At 46.3% G+C, this 18,716-nt stretch overlaps 1 protein-coding gene across 4 annotated transcripts in view; it reads left to right on the plus strand.

The window, feature by feature from the left end:
- Positions 1-18,716, plus strand: part of ralgapa1 (Ral GTPase activating protein catalytic subunit alpha 1) — a 62,080-nt gene that overhangs the window by 29,322 nt on the left and 14,042 nt on the right. For all 4 annotated transcript variants that reach the window (XM_036543055.1, XM_036543056.1, XM_036543058.1 and 1 more), the window contains 14 exons: positions 91-219; positions 474-599; positions 1,217-1,275; positions 3,301-3,409; positions 4,198-4,308; positions 4,455-4,523; positions 5,209-5,343; positions 7,957-8,140; positions 9,843-10,842; positions 12,889-12,960; positions 13,066-13,189; positions 13,416-13,571; positions 16,773-16,931; positions 18,408-18,535. In XM_036543055.1, the coding sequence (XP_036398948.1) occupies positions 91-219; positions 474-599; positions 1,217-1,275; positions 3,301-3,409; positions 4,198-4,308; positions 4,455-4,523; positions 5,209-5,343; positions 7,957-8,140; positions 9,843-10,842; positions 12,889-12,960; positions 13,066-13,189; positions 13,416-13,571; positions 16,773-16,931; positions 18,408-18,535 (2,561 nt within the window). The remainder of the gene's footprint in view (positions 1-90; positions 220-473; positions 600-1,216; positions 1,276-3,300; positions 3,410-4,197; positions 4,309-4,454; positions 4,524-5,208; positions 5,344-7,956; positions 8,141-9,842; positions 10,843-12,888; positions 12,961-13,065; positions 13,190-13,415; positions 13,572-16,772; positions 16,932-18,407; positions 18,536-18,716) is intronic.

An 18,716-nucleotide genomic window follows, 5' to 3' on the forward strand; every position in this document is an offset into this window, starting at 1 on the left:
CAAGCCCACCGCAGGAAAGTGCAGCATTCCTAACACTCCTTTGCGCTGTTTTGTAAACATTGTTGCCTTCTCTCTCTCTCTCTTCCTCAGGACATAGTGAACACTATCATTAAGCACTGCTCCCCGCGGTTCTTCTCCATCGGCCTGCCAGGAGCCACCATGCTCATCCTGGACTTCATTGTGGCAGCCAGCAGAGTGACGGCCTGTTCCTCCCTCAATGTGAGCACGCTGTCACGCTTAACCCTGTGCAGCAGCTTCGCTCGACTCGGGAACCCCTGGTCCAGCCTCACTGCGGCTCACCGCAGCGGGGTTGGCGGGAAGCGGTTCAAATGCAGTGCTGTTAATTCACGTTCTGTTTCATCCATTCGGAAACCCTCCAGCCTGGAGACTTCCAGGCGAACTTGGGTTTTTTTTTTTTTTTGTCAGTGTCTCTCAATGCCTCCGCTGACCTATCCCGATGACCTCTCTTCCAGGCCCCCAGAGTGGAGGCTCAGATCCTGCTGGGGTCTCTGGTGTGCTTCCCCAACCTGTACGAGGAGCTCCCCGCCTTGCACCCCACCACCACCGACGTAGTGATGACCAAGTTCAGGGACGTCAAGGTAACGTGAATTAAAAACCACCCCCAGATAATCATCTGAAATGAACATTACCCCTTTTTGTGGCTGATATCTTCCCAGTGTAACTTAAGGGGGAAAAAAGTAGTGCTTTCTTTTTCGGTTGGGGAGCTCAGCAATGTTAATATTGGTAATGAATTCTCTGGCATGCTGGACTTGCCTATGAAGAGCGAAATGTTGTTGTTGTTAAGGATCTGATTCCATGCGTGAGAGTGTCTTCTATTTGGGAGGGGAAATTCACATGATGGCATTTGATAACTAAGACCTTGCTGTGCATGGCAAGAGACAAGTTAATGTTGCCAGTGGGGATTCTGTTTTCTGGCCTCTGTGTTTATTATGCCTAATGAAATATGAGCGTGCATCATAAATGCCAAAATGCAGATTGTTACCACTTAGCAGGATATTTTTGTATGTCACAGAAGGAAATCTTATATGTTATATATGTGTATGCAATCTTTGTATGATATGGGAGAAAATCTTTCTTCTACTCCCACCTAGACTGAACCAAGCGGTAGCTCTGTTCTGTCTTTTTGTAATGATTATATGTTACAGACGATTCCCTGAACAGTTATTCTCATGTATGTTTCCTCTCCGTCTTCCAGGAGCACATAGTTAAACACATCCTGAGCTCTGCACGAGACGAGCCCTCGGCCCCCGCACGGTACGCTGCATCTCCTGTTTCCGGCACTTTCTCCAGTCTTGATTTAGTCATTGCACTCACTCATTTGCAGAGTTACCATTGTAAAATTAAATGGTTAATAACTGTTGTTAAATGGTTCACAACTTGTTTTATTTAATGTGTCAGAAAAGACCACCCTGATGTACTTATGCATAGTGTGGAGTAGTGTGGTGTGAGATTAGGGGTTACAAAAAAAAAAGCACCTTAAACGTTGTTTGTCTTCCTGGGTGGTGCTGTCCGCCAAGCACATAAATGACAACAGCAATAACTCCCCGCTCCGCGCAGTCATATGTAGCCTGTTACGTTTTGGCGAAGATCGATGTTTGGTGATTTGTCTGGTCATCCAGACAGATTAGTCGAGTGTCATTTTAAGTAATCCACCGACGGTGCTGCGAAGGCCCTCAGAGGCTTAGGGGGGGGATTTTCTGTGCTGCCATTTGCATACAGCCTGGCGGAAAGGTGCTAGCGCCGCCGTCACCTCCATGGTGCGGAGGAGCCGGGATAAGTAATGAGCCCCTGATCAGGGCCTGTGTTTTTCATGACATTTACCGCGGGCCTGTATTGTCTCGCGCCCCGCCATCTGTGCCCCAGAGGTCAGCCACTGGGATTCCTCCTCAGGCAATAACATTAGCCTAATCCAAGGGCAGACGAACCCAGGTTGCGGAGGATATGATGCAAGCGCGCTGTTGTTGCACTGAAATGTCCCACTGCAAGCTCTGAATGCTGACATCACCCTGAGGAGCTTAAAAAACCTGTGTTTACCAAAATGTGTTAAATGAGGTTACATAAAGAAGAATCCAGTACCATCAGTGATCCATCAGTGGTGTGAATACATTCGGAGGCCAGCGTGTGTGTGTAACTGTGCTGTTTGTGTTTACTCATATTTTATTTGTATGTTTTTTTTCCTATACAATAGTGCAGTTATTGTAATATTTTTTCACGATCATCATACCAGTTTCGTGACTAATGAAGCACGATTAGCATCACAGATTTGGTTGGACTGTTATGGTTCAGTAAGTCCTCTGGTTGGTTCATGCTTTTTGTTTTTTGGGTGATGGTTCGGTGTTATCATTCAAATCTAAGTTACACCTTAAAAAGGCAACGTACACTGCAACAGTGCGTTACACAGCTTTTTGCTCTTCACTTAGTGCATAGAAGACTGTATTACTGACACCTCTTTAAGCTGTATGCCTGGGATCGTTGATGCACAACGTGTAGGTGTACACAGGTGTGGAAACGTTTAACTTAATACACACCACAATATCTTATGGTGGCGTAAAGAAATCTAACCTGTTTTGTTTCCAAAACACAAGATACAAGATAAAAATGAGCACAGTATTATTCAGTGCTGTCTCTTCCCAAGAATGGGAAATATGGGTAGCGTCTGTTTTGTGTTCCACTGGGACAGAGCATGCCTGTGGCGTCTTACAGCTGAACACTTGTAGATGAGCCCTTGAACCGGTAACTCGGTTGGCTGAATGTCCCTTGAGAATGTGTGGGCCGGCACTTTCTCACCAGCAAGCATGAGCGCTCTTACTCTTCCCGTACTCTGAATGAAACATACAAATTGATTTAAGTTCATCCGGCAGTACAACATAAGGGGAAAAAAAGTCACCGTAGATTTAAGATGGCACTGACTTGGTTCTGATGTTACTGAGGCTGTATTGCTCAGAACAATAAATACTAAAATAAAAAATTAGTTTAACAAAACTAAATGTTATTTAGTTACTTAGTCGAAAACTTATAGTTAGCTACTGTATTTTTGGCTACAGTACCAGTTAAAAGTACAATGTCTTTGAATTTGAATTCGTTTTTCCAAGTATCTTAATCCAGTGTGTCCAAACTTTTGACTGGTACTGTGTTTACCGATGATTATAGTTGGCTAGCTGACATCTTACGTTATTTAAGAGTCAAAGCAGAGTGTAAGTGCCCGGTACAGACTGTGGGCTGTGGTGCTGACCCATGTCTGAGGCATGTTGAGGTGCAGGGCTGCTTCTTGTGTTGCAGGTGTGTGGCTCTGTGCAGTCTGGGCATCTGGCTCTGCGAGGAGCTGAGGCACAACACGCGACACCCGCAAATCAAAGAGGCGCTCAACGTCATCTGCGTGACTCTGAAGGTACATTTGCCCCTCTGCCTGTTCTGATACTGGCGTCACCTTCCGCGCACCCCGATTCCGACACCTCTAGATAAGTCCCCCTAGCTGAGTGAACACTTCCGGGCCAGGCGGCTCTGAGATAGCCAGAGGCCTACCGCCTGGCGCCCGCAGGCTTTTTAAAATGGTGCGGTGCCCGAAATCAGCAGTCGCATTCAAGTACTGTAGCATGTGTGCTATCCATTCCACCGGGTAGCTGGGTTACAGGGCAGGGCTGTTTGGCTGGAAGGAGTCGAGCAGCAAGAAGAAGCTTACAGCCCCTCGGCTAAATCTGGACCGTCAACATGTTTGGCTTCCCTGCTCAACAGACATAAGGCTAATCCACTGAAGAATGCGCTCAACCGACTTCAAGGCATTATATTTCAGCCTAAAAAAAATGACGGGTGCAGCAAATCGCCCGCAGCACCGCATTGTTCAATCAAATTAATGGGCATGTGACGCGCTGATTGTCTCCTGCCTCCTTCTTAAGGAAATGTTCCCCAAACCTGCCACGATGAGGCACTGAGTCAAAGTGGAGCAAAAAAAAAAAAAAAAGGCAGAAGGGTTACATCTCTCAGCACCACATTGAAAATTAATGCTTGGGTGCATTCCAGTTGGGAGAATTAGTCTTCTGAAAAGACTCATCTTCCCTTAATCCTATTGCAGATCAAGACAGGGACACATTGTATTGTTTTTGCCTGTATTGCCTCTATGCACGTTGAGGGAATGTTGACATTGTGTTTGCCATTTGCCCCCCACCCCCTGTTTTTCAGTTCCCAAATAAAACCGTTGCGATGGTTGCTTCGGATATCTTGCACTTGCTCATAAACTATGTGGATGATCTTCAGAAATTCCCACCCGACACTCCCAAGAAAATAGTTGAGGTAATTTGAGTTTTGCTGTGAAACGTGGTTGTCAACTTTTTTATGAGAAAAGCTTTAATGGTTTTTTTGTCCCCGTAAATATAGTGGTTTTTATGATCAACTGATCTGCCCTGGGAAGTCACTGAGCTTGTGTTCTTCCATTACAGATACTCATAGCAACAATTACTTACCTGCTTCCTACCACAGAATCTTCACCTCATGAACCAGATAAAAGGGTAAGGTCAGACAGTGGCAAAACTTTTGTTTCAAAAGTGTGACAAAGACACTCTTATATATTCTATATATATTCTATCTTGTATATTCTAATAGACACTCTCTATATTCTATCATTCTCTTATCCTTGTTATAACTAGTCAAAGATGAAAGAAATTTGCAATTGAGAATTCACACAATATGGCCCACTGCTCAGTCTCAGACTGACTTTTACAGATGCCACTTCAGTTTAATTCTCTAGCACTTCGAGGGGGAAATGAAGTTCCTGGTGTCTGTGTCGGTTAGAGCATAAACACAATTCATCTATCAAAGCTAATTCATTGAAACCCTTATAAATTAATGGATAATCCTGTCCAATGAAAAAATAGTATGACCATGAGAAGTTGTTGGAATTGTAAAAAAGTTTAGACCTGTACATGGAGCTAGCCATTTCAACCATTTTTTTGTATATCTAATGGAAAAATAGGGAAGAATGGGGAAGTATTTTTTTTGAAGGATCATGTACGTGGTAGTTTTGGAACCTGTATTCATTTGTAACAAGCCTTTTATGACAGAACAATTATGCTGAAAGCTGTCATGTCTTTAATGAAGTGGGAAACTTGTTATGCTTGCTGGGGATTTGTGGAATGGGGGGGGGGCTCCAGTCAGTGGTGAGATCCATGAAGCTCACATTTGACTCCCTCCCAGCTGGTGGTGTCCCTTCTGCTGTGTCTGCTGGACTGGGTCATGGCCCTGCCTCCCAAAACCCTCCTGCAGCCAATCCACACCCTGGTCCCAGACAAGGACAAGGCCGAGAAGTCCGTCCTCAGCTGTATCTACAAGGTACGTTAGGCCCTGGTGTGCCTGCGGCTGTTTATTATCGCTAATAGTATTAGTAGTTGCTCTTATTCAGGGTGATAAACAGCGCATGCCATGGATTAAGATATCAGACAAGATATTTAGAAACAGAAAAAATTAATACGTCTATAACCCATTAACCATTTTACTGTATAATAAAATTAGGCTTTTGGTGAACTGCCCTGAACATGGGCAAAGATGCATGTTCTGTTGCACAAGAAGGCCTGGGTAATTAGTTTTAGACCACACACACTATCATCAGTGGTTTGGCTGTAAGCAACAAACGGGCCTTTTCAAAGCCTTATAGGGAGAAAATGTGGTAAGAATTACCAAGTCTCTATATTTGTTTCAGCGTAAAAGAAGCAGCGTGTAATTTGGAATCTTATACCTTTGGTTATATTGTGTCTCGCATCACTGTGCTTTCGAAAAAAGCACATTTAACGTTTTTGAGTGATTGTGTGATATTTACAAATCACACACAACGTCACCAGTGAAAAGTTTATCGATTCCTTTGCACACTGATTGTCTCGATGCCTGTCATTTTTTCTTGTTATTATTGAACTGAGTCCTGTAGCTCCTCAGCCAGATCCTGTAATACTGTCAATTGTCACAGGTGCACCTGATCTCAATCAAAACGACATCCATTCAGTGACATTTGGATTGAAATGACACTGCATTAAACTGTGCTAGATGGCAGTTTTTCTTGGGAAATAAAGTGGAATGCCACACAACCTGAAAGTAAACAACAAGCATATTTTCAGCATGAAAAAGGCACTTTTTTTTCTTCATGCCATTTATGATGAATCGACAGAATATTTTTCACTTTGCATATCTAAAGGAGCTAACTAGATGAATGAAAAGTGTATCAATAAGCATTTTATGCGTTTATTTATAAAATAAACCAGTTTGGTTGACCATGATGGAAAGTCAGTTGAAATGTGCATATAATCATTACATTACATTGCTGGCATTTAGCAAATACTCTTTTCCAGAACGACTTACATACATTACAGTTTTTTACATGGCACCCATTTATATAGCTGGATATTTACTGAGGCAATTCTGGGTTAAGTACCTTGGCCAAAGGGTACAGCACCTGTGTCCCAGCAGGGAATTGAACTAGCAACCTTTTGGTTACGAGTCCTGCTCCTTACCACTGTACTACACTGCCACCCGTATTACTTACTGTAATACTTTTTAAGGTCTAGAAAGATTCACATGTAACTGTGTCGCTAGTGGAAGACAGAAGACATTTCTGCATGCATCTATGACTTACTGTTGTCAAGTTAAATGGTTAATGGTAATATACTCTCCTACTGCAACCGGTCCGAGGCACTGAAATTGTATTATTTTACAATGGAATGCCTCAATATTATCTGGTAACGAAATGGGAGGCCTTGCATTTTTTTTTTAGTTGTCAGCACTGCAAGCGTATCAGAAGCATTTCTTTGTTGTGCTTTTCACCACACTTTCACATATTTATATTTATGGCTTTAAGCCTTTCTTATTTTTATTTATGAAATTGTTGAAAGGGAGAAAATTTTCTCTGCTTCGCTGAGGCCAACCTGGCGCATTATTTTCGTAATTTCTTCCTGCACGCATGTGTGTTTTCTTAATGTGTACATATTTGCTATAGCCTAACGTCATACCTTGCTTGCTAGCTATATGTGGGCCTAGCTGAGCAGCTGCTTTGTTCATAAAGTACAGAAAACTTGTTGTTGTGGTGTTTAAATTTCTTGAGTAAAAGCCACCCATGTTTTTGGAGCAGGGTTTTCTGTTGTATAGTTGTTAGGTTATGAGTGTGCATCTTTAACTCATTTAGACATGCAGTATTACAGCATGCATTGATTTATGCAAGCTATGTGATGCTGAAATTTGAGGTAAAGACCATTTTTACAGAAGTCACGGTTAAATACTACCACTATTCAGAAACATATTTACATGTATATTGCCCCAAATCATTTCATCTATGCATTTTTTACATGGATTGACCAAAGCGCATGTGTATCACTGTTTCCATTTATTCATAATTGTGTGGTGCACTGCTAACCGGCAGGAATGTGGGAAGCAGCACATGGGTGGGAGCTTGTCAGCTGGTGTTTGTCCCTGAGAGAAGGAGCAGGGCACATGTTTAAGGACAACAAAGTAGCTTCTGTGACAGAAAAGTAATGCTTATGTAATACAGAATGTATGTATATATGTACAGAAATGGATTGGAAAAATGAAAGAATATATACCGAACTTTCATAATGAACCGTTCTTGGAAAATAGTAATGTTCCTAAATTTTGAATGGTAATTTTTGACCAAAATAATTCTGTACAGTACCATAATGTTGTACAGTACTACTCTGTACTGCCAGCCTAGAACACTACCTATATATATATTCATATATAACTGATTTTCTGCATAGCATCCAGTTGTCTTATCCACTTCTCAGCAACCATATGGATGTTAATAACAGATAAGTAAGCCTACACACTTTTTAGAAACAATTTTGTAAGAAAGGAAAAATGAACACAAAAATGTCACACTCTGATATGTTTTTCAGACATAAGGGGGCAAAATGAAACCCTCTCTTATCTCTGTCCATCCAACAGGTGCTTCATGGGTGTGTGTACGGGGCTCAGAATTTCAGCAACCCCAGATATTTCCCCATCAACCTGTCGGACCTGGCCAGCGCTGACTACGACCCCTTCCTTCCCCTGGAGAGCCTGAAGGAGCCGGAGCCGCTGCACTCGCCCGACTCGGAGCGCTCGACCAAACTGCAGCCGGTCACAGAGGGTGCGGCACGCTCTCCCCTCTCCCCCCCCCCCCCGTTCCATACGCTCCCTCTTTCCCCCCACTCCTCTTTCCCCACACTCCTCTCCGCCCCGCTCCTCCTCCTCTCCAGCCCACTTCCCCTGACTCTCTCCTGCCTTCTCCTGCGCTCTCCTCCTCTTTGTGTCATTACCGTGCTCTCCGCAAAAGCTCCAGAGGACGGCGTTGTGTCGCAGGTCACCACGGCAACTCCCAGACACTCTCGCGAAAGGACACTCCCACCCCTCTGTCTCTCCAAATGACCCCTGTCCACGGACAGAAACCCTCCGGCGCTGCCAAGAGAAGCCAAATAGCAAATCAAGCTGTAGAAGAAAGGCGATTAGATTAATAGCCTTAAATCAAAGTGGTGTCTGCATTGCATCAGTTAGGAGTAAGCGTGTGTCTGTAATTTCACATAATTTCTCCTTACCACTGGCCCCACCGTGCTGGTGATCCTGCATCATTATGTACATAAAGGCGCAGAATAATGGTGAATTGGTGCTGTCCCCTGTCCCTCAGCATTTGTTTTAGAAAGTAAACCATTGATCAGAACTCGGGGTAGTTCATGGTGCTTAGTACGAACCTCCATGGATAACAAGCAGTTAAAGCCTTTTAGAAAAATCAATTCACACTCAAGCGTTACCCTCTGAATTAAAACCAACAATGGGTCTGGCAGCAAAAAAGAAAATTGAAACAGATGAGCTTAATACAGGTAGCCAGCTCTCCCCGTAGAGCTATTCTCAGCCTGCCTCAGGCTTTCGCCTCAGGCTCCCTTAAAGGTATTAAGGACAAGATAAATGCAAAATCGTTCCTTTCTGTTGAGGCTGTGTCTAACAGCAGGTGATTTTGTGCTCTGTAGTGTCTTCGTGCTGCTTTTTTATCAAGCGAAAATGACTAATCATTCTTGTCTTGTGTGAGGCATGCCTCCTCCAAACTGGAGAGCATTTTCCTTTTTTTTTTTCCTTTTTTTGTCCTAGGAAGCTGAAAGCACAGTTACCCTTAACAGGCTCATTCCCTTGACATTGATAACTCTAGCTGACAAGTATTAAAAGGAACGGCTGTAATTATTTTCAGATTCGGGCTCATTTTCATCGAGTCATTTTTAATAGCTGATTTTGGTATACAGTTATTGGCATTAGGATTAATTTTGTTAAAATTTATTGTATCAGGACGTGTTCATTGGGGAGGAATGATTCACAGTATGGTTAGTAGGTAGTGCCTTGAGGTTCCTCTTTGTGTAGCAGTGGTGGTGGTTCTCATTATTCCCAGTCTCTGCTGGGAATAATGAGAATTTACACTCCAAGGCATCCTACAGTTAGAATGCCTGGACGTACACATAGCACTTACATTCTTGCTCACAGCTCAATGCCTCCTGATGGACTGGAATTTAGACCTGAGGTCCTCGTGTGCTCAGAATTGCTTGCCTAACGTTGACAATTTTAAAACGGTTTCGCCTGCAGAGTAGGGCAGCAACTAACGACTGTTTTGGTAGTCGAATAATCTATTGATTATTGAAACGAATATTCAACTATTCGGATTACGAATCGCACAATTAGGAGTAATTTGCAGAGTAGATCTGGATGTTGAGGTGTCGTTCTTGAGTGATTCCTGTGAAAAGAACAGCTGTGCTTCTATACAGTTTACAGGCTGCATGTGATGTTTGAAGAAAGTCTCTCGCCCCCTGCAGTGAAGAGCCGCATGCAGCAGGGCCTGATCTCCATCGCCGCGCGCACCGTCATCACCCACCTGGTCAATCACCTGGGCCACTACCCCATGAGCGGCGGGCCGGCCATGCTGACCAGCCAGATCTGCGAGAACCAGGACAACCCGTACAGCGAGTGCGCCGACCTGTCGCCGGAGCTCTTTGAGAGCCCCAACCTGCAGTTCTTCGCCCTCAACGGCACCACGCTGCTGTCCAGCCTGCAGATCCGCGCCGAGGACAACGTGCCCGGCGGCGGCATGTCGGCGGGCCTCACCACCACCAGCACCAGCGTGCGCGTCATCGTGCGCGACATCTCGGGCAAGTACTCCTGGGACTCGGCCGTGCTGTACGGGCCGCCGCACTGCGGCCAGCCCAGCCCGCCCCTGGGGCTGCTGGTCCGGCACCCCGGCCGGGCCCAGGCCTGCGAGGACGACCGGGACGGTCCACGGGAGGAGGGCGCGGAGGAGGGCGAAGAAGAAGAGGAGGAGGAGGAGGAAGAGCGGCGGCGGGAGGAGGAGGAGGAGGAGGGCATTGAGGAGGCGGGAGGAGACGAGGAGGAGGCGGAAGCGGCGGCGGACGAGGAGGAGGACGACGACGCCACGCTGGAGTTCATCCCGCCGCTGGCGAAACGTCGCTGCCGGGAGGTGGTGCCCTCGTGGGACTCGGTGCGGGACGAGGACGACGCGCTGGACGAGATGCTGCAGTACCTGGGCGTCACCAGCCCCGAGTGCCTGCAGCGGGCCGGCGCGCCCCTCAACATCCCCGCCCCGCCGCCCTCCTGCGTCTCCGAGAAGCAGGAGAACGACGTCATCAACGCCATCCTCAAGCAGTTCACCGAGGAGAAGGGCTTCGCCGAGCGCCGCAGCAACGACGTCAACATGCGGGCCATGGAGCAGGACGAGCCCCTCCCCCAGAAGCCCCAGTCGGCCTTCTACTACTGCAGGCTGCTGCTCAACATCCTGGGAATGAACTCCTGGGAGAAGAGGTGAGACGCAGCGGCGGCGCTGGGCTCTTCCTGTTACAACCGAGATGTGACAGTGAATATGGGTGTGGGGGGTTATTTTCCAATTTTACAAAGCAAAGCATGTCCGAATTCCCTGTCTTAGACTGTGTTGGGGATTTTTGGTAACTGCTGTTAAGAATCTCTCCTATTTGGATGTTTTCTGTCAGTGAGCTGACTATAATCAGCTTAGCGTTGTCTATACAGTATCTCGTTCACTAGCTCACAAACCGTAATACACTTTATTAAATTAATGTAGTTGTATTTGATTCAACTGTTTTTAAATGGTCAGATACGTCCTTACCTTGCCCAGTGATATGTGAAAATAGAATATTTGCAATATTCACATTCATCTAAATGTACAAGCATTGGCTATTATGATGGTTTGTGTTTCATAACCAGGGACAGTACAGAAATACTGTGCTGTGTAGCCTTCTCATTCGGTTTCCCCTCAACAAAGGACATCTTAACAGTTTGCTTGTGGGGGTAGCGTTAATGAAAGGCGTATTTGTCGAGTAGCAGAAGTACATTTACTCATTACCAATATGCAAACTGAAAAAAGAGAACATTACTTTGAAATCCAACTGCGGGCATATTACATAAAGAGCCGGCAAGAAAAGATGGGGGCGTTTTTTTTAATGAGGCATTGTCCTGCCTTGGTTCTCCGGCATTCAGGTATTATTCATCCCTGGTCAAAGACTAAGGTATTGCAATTCAGCGGCATTGTGTGCCCGTGTTATATCAGGCTTTCATGCTGTTCCCTTATGTGCCACCAAAATGGCTCACTTTCAATGGAGAAAATGAAGACCATTACATTGTAACAAGCTAATAAAGAGGTCTTCTCAAAGGGGGTAGGGGAGGGAAAAAAGAAAGGGGGGGGGGGGGGGGCTAAACAACAAAAAAAATAGCTTCCCATCAGTAAAGCCGCCCACTGTCAGAACTTGACCAGGTTTTCAACCCCCTTTTGGATTGAACCTGAACACCAGACACGGGGGTACAGAACAGCAATACCTTTTTTGTTTTTTTTTTTTTTTTGTTTTTTTTTTTTTACTACAGTCTGCTCATTGGCCCATTTTAGAGTGTAATTCTAATTGTTTCAATTCCTTTATCTAGAATCCGCAAGCTTTATTTATACTCGGGTAGTATTTAAAATTCTCTGCTTTTCTCTGAAAGTCCTGAGACATTGGCTCACTCCAGCCTGCTGTTCTGTTCCTGGATCCCATGACAAAAACAAACAAGTAGACAATTAACTAAGGGTTTCTTAATGACAGTAAATCCATCTAAGGTGGGATTTGTGGGTCAGTAAGTTGAATAACTCTGGGAGTAATCACTTTCTGTTGATCCCAGACTGGCCCGTGTTTCTTAATGGGACCCCTAGAGAGACGTAATAGGCTTGTTGTTTGTGTGGCAGCATTGCTGCCAGTCCCGCTAAGAGGATCTTTTCATGTATACCCACAGATAAAAAAAAAAAGTGCCGTTTAGATTTTGGATTAAAATGTGGGGCCAAATTGTATTTAATCAATTAAAAAGATGCATAACCATGTATGCGTTTCCTCGGTTTGGGAGGAAGGCTGGATCCCTTGCAGAGTTACACATCTGTGATATCCCCGAGGGAGATGTGAAACGTTAGCTGAGATTACGCTGAGACCTGCGTGAGATCTGTGCCGTTGGGGATAGGAAAATGCCATGCATCTCACGTGCTCCTCCTGGATCAAGTATAGCCCCACAGTAAGAGGCTGCAGGATGTAGTCTAGTTTGAACCAAACGTGATGTCTTCTGTTTTAAAGATGATTTGTTTGAGAAACAAAATCTCAAACCAGGCTTAATGTGAGTTCAGTTGCATCTCATCCCAGCCTTTAATCTGTTCGCACTTTTGCTTTCTTTTTATTGCTCTTGTACTGTACCTGAGGAAGTCCCTTGTTTCTCTTAGAGAAACCCAGGCAGTGTAGAGCATTACCATCTCCCTCTCTGGCAGTTTTCATGCTATCAAGTGTACAACAGACTTGTTTCAATAAATATTCCCCTGTGCAGGAGCAATTTCCATCTCCTGAAGAAGAATGAGAAGCTGTTGAGGGAGCTGAAGAACCTGGACTCCAGGCAGTGGTAAAATGGCCGTTTCCTGGCGTTTGCATGCTCCTCAAGTAAAACTGTCAGCAAAAGCGATGGTGACATGAACTCTGTCTGAGATGATTCTTTGTCTGGTCACAGTCGGGAAACGCACAAGATAGCCGTGTTCTACGTGGCAGAGGGACAGGAGGACAAGCACTCCATCCTTTCCAACACCAGCGGCAGTCAGGCTTACGAGGACTTTGTGTCTGGGCTGGGCTGGGAGGTATGTGGCATCTTCATCGCTCCTTCTCCTCCTCCTCGGCACATGTTCACCCAGTATAGCCTGTGAGAGAGAATATCAGTAACCGGTCCGCCACACTGTCAGTGTTGATCTCAGTTTGCAGCTGTTGTGAACCTTGCTCTGTCGGTAAACACTCGCTTACCCACCTTTAGCATCTCCGTGTGAAGTTAGCCGATAGCACATCAGTCGCGCTGTCCTCTGTGTGCAGGTGAACCTGACCAGCCACTGCGGCTTCATGGGCGGCCTTCAGAAGAACCGCAGCACGGGCCTCACCACCCCGTATTTCGCCACCTCCACCGTGGAGGTCGTCTTCCACGTGTCCACGCGCATGCCCCCCGACTCGGACGACTCGCTCACCAAGAAGGTTAGTCGGTTTGTGGGGAGGGGGGTGGGGGGTGAGGTGGTGGGGGGGCGGGGGGTTAGCATGGAGAAGTGATTGCCTCCAGCCCTTTCATCCCCATTTCAGAGATAGCAGGTAATGCTGCCTTTCTTCCCTCTGCAACACAATTGATCGCCACGGGAGAAGCTGATAGGAGCCGTGCTGTGAACCCCCTGACTGGCAGACCTCGGTGGACGACCCCCCTCCCCCCAGTCACTCAGCTGCGGTTCAGTGGTGCATTTGTGGTGTGAAATGGTCCTATTTTCTCCCCCGGTGGAGAGCAGGACTGCTGTCCATTGTGTCCACTCCTTTAGCCTCTAGCCCCCTCGGAAGTCACTCCGACCTCCCCCTCCCACCCCCCACCCCGCACGTACCTCCCGCCACGGGGAGGGAGCAGAACAAAAGCCAGCGATCGCCGCCGTGTCCTCCTCACCGATTTAAGCGCTTCGCCGACAGAGCCCTGGCTTTTGTACCTGTAGATTGCGCCGTCCTGAGCAGCCAGCTTCCCACAGACGGCTCGAGCGCCAAACGCCGATTTTCCTTTGCGGCGGAAGGCAAATTACGCTCATTATAATCGGGCCCTCTCCTCCTCCTGTGACGGACAGCGCCGTCCTCCTCCGCTCACGCCACCGTCACGGCAACGCTCCCCCATCACTCCCCGCAAACGCCTCTCTGCGTTGGTATTTTTCTCCGGCAGAAATGTAATAACGCTCGGCATTAGCAGTAATGAGCTTGGCTCGGCCGCTGCGGTATCAGGGCCCGGCGACGGGCGTCCCGGCACAGGATGAACAATTGCATGTCATTAGACCTGTCCCCTCGCTTCCTTCTACATACATCTTTGGGGGGTGATAAGGTGCTAATCCGCTCAGTAGACTCATTAATGAGCACAGACAGGAATGTAATATTGAAGCGGGGGGGTGGGGGGGAGTGGCGGGAGGGAGTGTGGGGGGGGGGGGGGGGGGGGGGACAGTGTGACCTCAGAGGGAAGTTCAGAAGGCCTAATTGGATTATAAGCATCAGTCAGTGTAGAGAAATGGCACTGCCCGTAGCCAAGCGGAGCCTGCGTTTTTAGCCTTTTCATTTCAGAACGGAGAGCGCGCACGCAGGTTCCGGGGGAAAGCGGTGTCACGGTGAAAAAAAAACGACGGTCTAATTACCTGTAATAACCAGACAGATTGTTAGCTGTGAGGTTTAATTTCCTACCCATTGTTCTGCATTGCTTATTGAGAGAAAGGGCCTGTTTTATTGGGCCGTGATTTGGGAGGTTTAATAAGATATGAAATACCCAATGGCACGCTGTTTGTGCGAGGGCCCTCACGTCCTCGCTCATGTTTCCTAATGAATGTGCGTTAGAGGCTGGACCCTGGCTGCATGTCACAGCCACCGTTTCCTGTCTGACTTCCATCCCTCATCAGTCAGGGATATTAACCCCCTGAATTCTGTAAGAAGATTAATTTTGAAAAGGATTAAACCCATAAATCCATATTTGGATGCGTCACTTATAATACTTAGCCTAAATAGAAATTGTACCTGTTGCCAGACTAAAGAGGTCAGAAGATTTTTTTCCCCATAAATATCAGTGCATTATTGCCGTCATTTGTAGTTGTTTTGGAGAGTAGTTGTTGACTACTCTCAGGGCGGCAGCGTAGCATAGTGGTAATGACCAGGACTCGTAACCAAAAGCTTGTCGGTTTGATTCCCTGCTGGGGCACTGCTGCTGTACCCTGGGGCAAGGTACTTAACCTAGAATTGCCTCAGGAAATATCCAGCTGTGTAAATGGATCACGTGTAAAAAATTGTAACCTATGTAAGAGCGTCTGCTAAATGCCAGTAATGTAATGTAAATTCTCACTGTCCCTCTTCCCGAAAATAATCTCATTGCCAATATAGAAAGGGAGCAGCTGCCTACCACAGTTCTTAGCGTCTCAAACTGCTGATTCTCCAAGCCGTGCGTTGTCACATCCTCGTTTTGCCGTACCGGGGCCCGGCAGCAGAGTGACAGCTTTGCGGACAGCTGGCCCGCGCGTCAGCGATCCACCTGAGCGCGTCACCTGACCGCGCCAGAGTACTCCTGCCAGCCGAGATGAAACGCTAATGGGGCTAATATTTTCTCCGCAAACGGCCCTCTCTCTCTGCCTGCCCCGCACTGACAGCGCTCAGATTGATGGGCCTCTCCACAGGCCCTGTAAATACTTTAAGGAATGGCACTTCACAACAGATGAAAGGAATCCCTGCGTCTGACCCTGCATTATTTCAGATATTGTGCCCCCGTTTCCGAGCCATTGATTCGATTTCCCAAACAAAATGCCAGCCTTATCAGTGACAGGCCGGCTTTTGTCCGCCATCCCTCACCGCGTCAATTTTCGGCGCTATCGCGGAAAGCGATCTAGCGGGCTGGCCATTTAGCCGCCAAAGTGTGTCTGGGAGCCCCGTCCCAGGCCTGAAGGGCCACTCCTGCACTTGCGCCACACATGGCTGTAATGTACCCAAATTAGATTGGACCTGTCCCCCTGGTTAGGATTATATCATGATTCTTCAGGACCTAATTGAATTTGAGCCGCTGGAGGAGACGCTATCCAGAGAGAGATCTGGAGATAAAACCTGTAAACCATGTTAACCAGATACTAAAGTGTGTCGGTGCACCGAGCAGGCGTGCGCCGCTTATTTATTTATTTGTTTGTTTGTTTCCACCCCCCTCGTCGGGTCCGCCCCCCCTGGAAGGGCCGGACGCGGGGGGGCCGGGCGCTGGCCCTTTGGGGCCTGTGGCTGCAGTGCCACTTCGGTCCAGATGTGAGCGAGTACGTACAGGTGGATGGCGGGGCGGTGACATGACGGTGTTGTGTCACGGTGCTCAGTCGCCGGGAACAGTGGAAAAGGTCAAGGAGAAACATTTCTAATTAGCGCGATCACAGTGAGAAGCATTTTAGAAAGGACTCCAGAAGCAGTAGCCTGTATTACACTGAATGTGCCATTTCTTTAGAAACGAGATCTTTTCGTGTAGTTTTATTGTGCTGTTTTCAAACTTAAATTGACATTCTTTTTCCTTTCAAGATGCTTGGCTCTAGACTCTCAGTTAATGTCATGTACAAAAGCCAATGGGAAAGCTGTCTTGCTCGTCATGCTTAGGACGGCAGACAAGGCAACTGAGTGTTCTCTCTCTCTCTCTTCTCTCTCCTCCTCTGGTAGCTAAGACACCTGGGAAACGACGAGGTGCACATCGTGTGGTCGGAGCACTCCCGAGATTACAGGAGAGGGATCATTCCCACAGAGTTTGGAGATGTCCTCATCATCATTTACCCCATAAAGAACCACATGTACAGCATCCAGATCCTTAAGAAGCCAGAGGTGGGCTTAGATTGGACATTTCCCAGTCCACGTTTCTGCATTTGTCTTCCCTCACTGAACATGACTGACGCATGCCGTGTGCTTTTGTACTTACTGAAATGGAACCAGTAGCAAATGCATATAATAATAATATTAAATTAAAAGGTACAAATCATGCTTTGTACCTTTTCAGGCTACAGCAGCTTACAGTGTCCCATGTACAGTTTGGCTACAGAACGCTAAAAAAGAGCTCTCTCTCTTGGTTGGGGCCATAAGGGTTAAAAAAAAAAAAAAACACAAATTGGTGCCGACTGACTGGATTTAAGCATCGTAAGAAACAAAACATCAGTCATAGCATGCATATGTCTAAGAGTACCTCTTTGCAACTTCCTCCTCAGTTATGTCCGGTGTAATTGAATGAGCAGAATTCTTAGAATTAAATTCCACCATGGAGAATGATAAAACGCAAGCCTACTCTCCTTTAACTGAGTCTGCGGAAATGTAGAAGCATAAGTAGATAAAGGGAAAACAGGTCTGGCTTGTGTGAATGTCAATTTAGGCTCTAAAATAGCATTTTAGTAGCATTTGATTTGTGTGTTTTCAGAGGAAAAAAAAGCTGGAAAATATGAATGTCCAGTTTCTTCAAAGCTCGTTGCTTTAAATCATACATGTATATGAATGTGTGTATGTGGATAATCATATTTGCTTGTTTCACTGGCGTGCGTTCCTCCATATTTTGACATTCTGAAAGACAGACCCCCTTTGTATACAGTGTTTTGTCAGGGTTTACAGTAGTAATTTTCTTTGGCATCACTGCAGAGTGTAAAGATTATAGGAAAACACATTTTACCACTCAGGAAGCTACCTAGCTGGATAGGGTGTTAACGCCATATTAGCCATCTGTGCCAAGCATTGATGTCTAGCTAGGTAGACAGTCAGACATGTTTTTCTGATTAATTTTTTTGGTAGCAAGTTGGCTGCTTCTTGTGAATAGGATATTGTACCTTACTGTACTGAATAGTTTTAGCTCGCTAGCTGCTAGATATAACAAAAAAATATAACAAAATGAAGGTACAGGTAGGAGTTTCTTTGAAGATTTTATTTCCTGCTTTTCATAAACTGACTACTGGCGTGTGAAACACATAGATGACTTAATTCACTGTCACTCTCACAGCTTGATAGTTACAACATCTAATTTGTTCATTGAGCCTGTACTTGTTGATTAGAACTTTAGTTGATTTATCGGTCTGATCACTATGAGTCTTGTGTGTGTGTGTGTGTGTGTGTGTGTGTGTGTGTGTATGAGAGAGAGAGCGAACACGCATGCATATTTTAATCTGAAGATTGTGTTAAAAAGCACACTACCAGGGGGAATTAAAAATATAGGAAACATCACATGTGAAACAGACAACTCTCCAAGAGATCATGTCGGCTGATCAATCACATGCTCAGAAACAATAATAACCCTGCCATTGTGCGGGTTCTTTCCTCGCTCAGGTTCCCTTCTTTGGCCCCTTGTTTGACGGCGCCATCGTGGACGAGAAGATCTTGCCTACGCTGGTGCGGGCCACGGCCATCAACGCCAGCCGAGCCCTCAAGTCCCTCATCCCCCTCTACCAGAACTTGTATCCTTTCGCCTCCCTCTGTCTCTCTGTGAATCTCTCAGGCTGAATCTCTCAAGCTGAATCTCACACTGCCCACAGCTGCTCATGAACCCAATGTCCAGACCGGTTATTCACACTTGTGTGAATAACCTCGCTTTATGTGTTCAAGTTGTCACACCCCCCACCCCACCCCACCCCCCCA

This window comes from Megalops cyprinoides, chromosome 12 (assembly GCF_013368585.1).
Source record: "Megalops cyprinoides isolate fMegCyp1 chromosome 12, fMegCyp1.pri, whole genome shotgun sequence".
Classification (NCBI taxonomy): Eukaryota; Metazoa; Chordata; class Actinopteri; order Elopiformes; family Megalopidae; genus Megalops; species Megalops cyprinoides.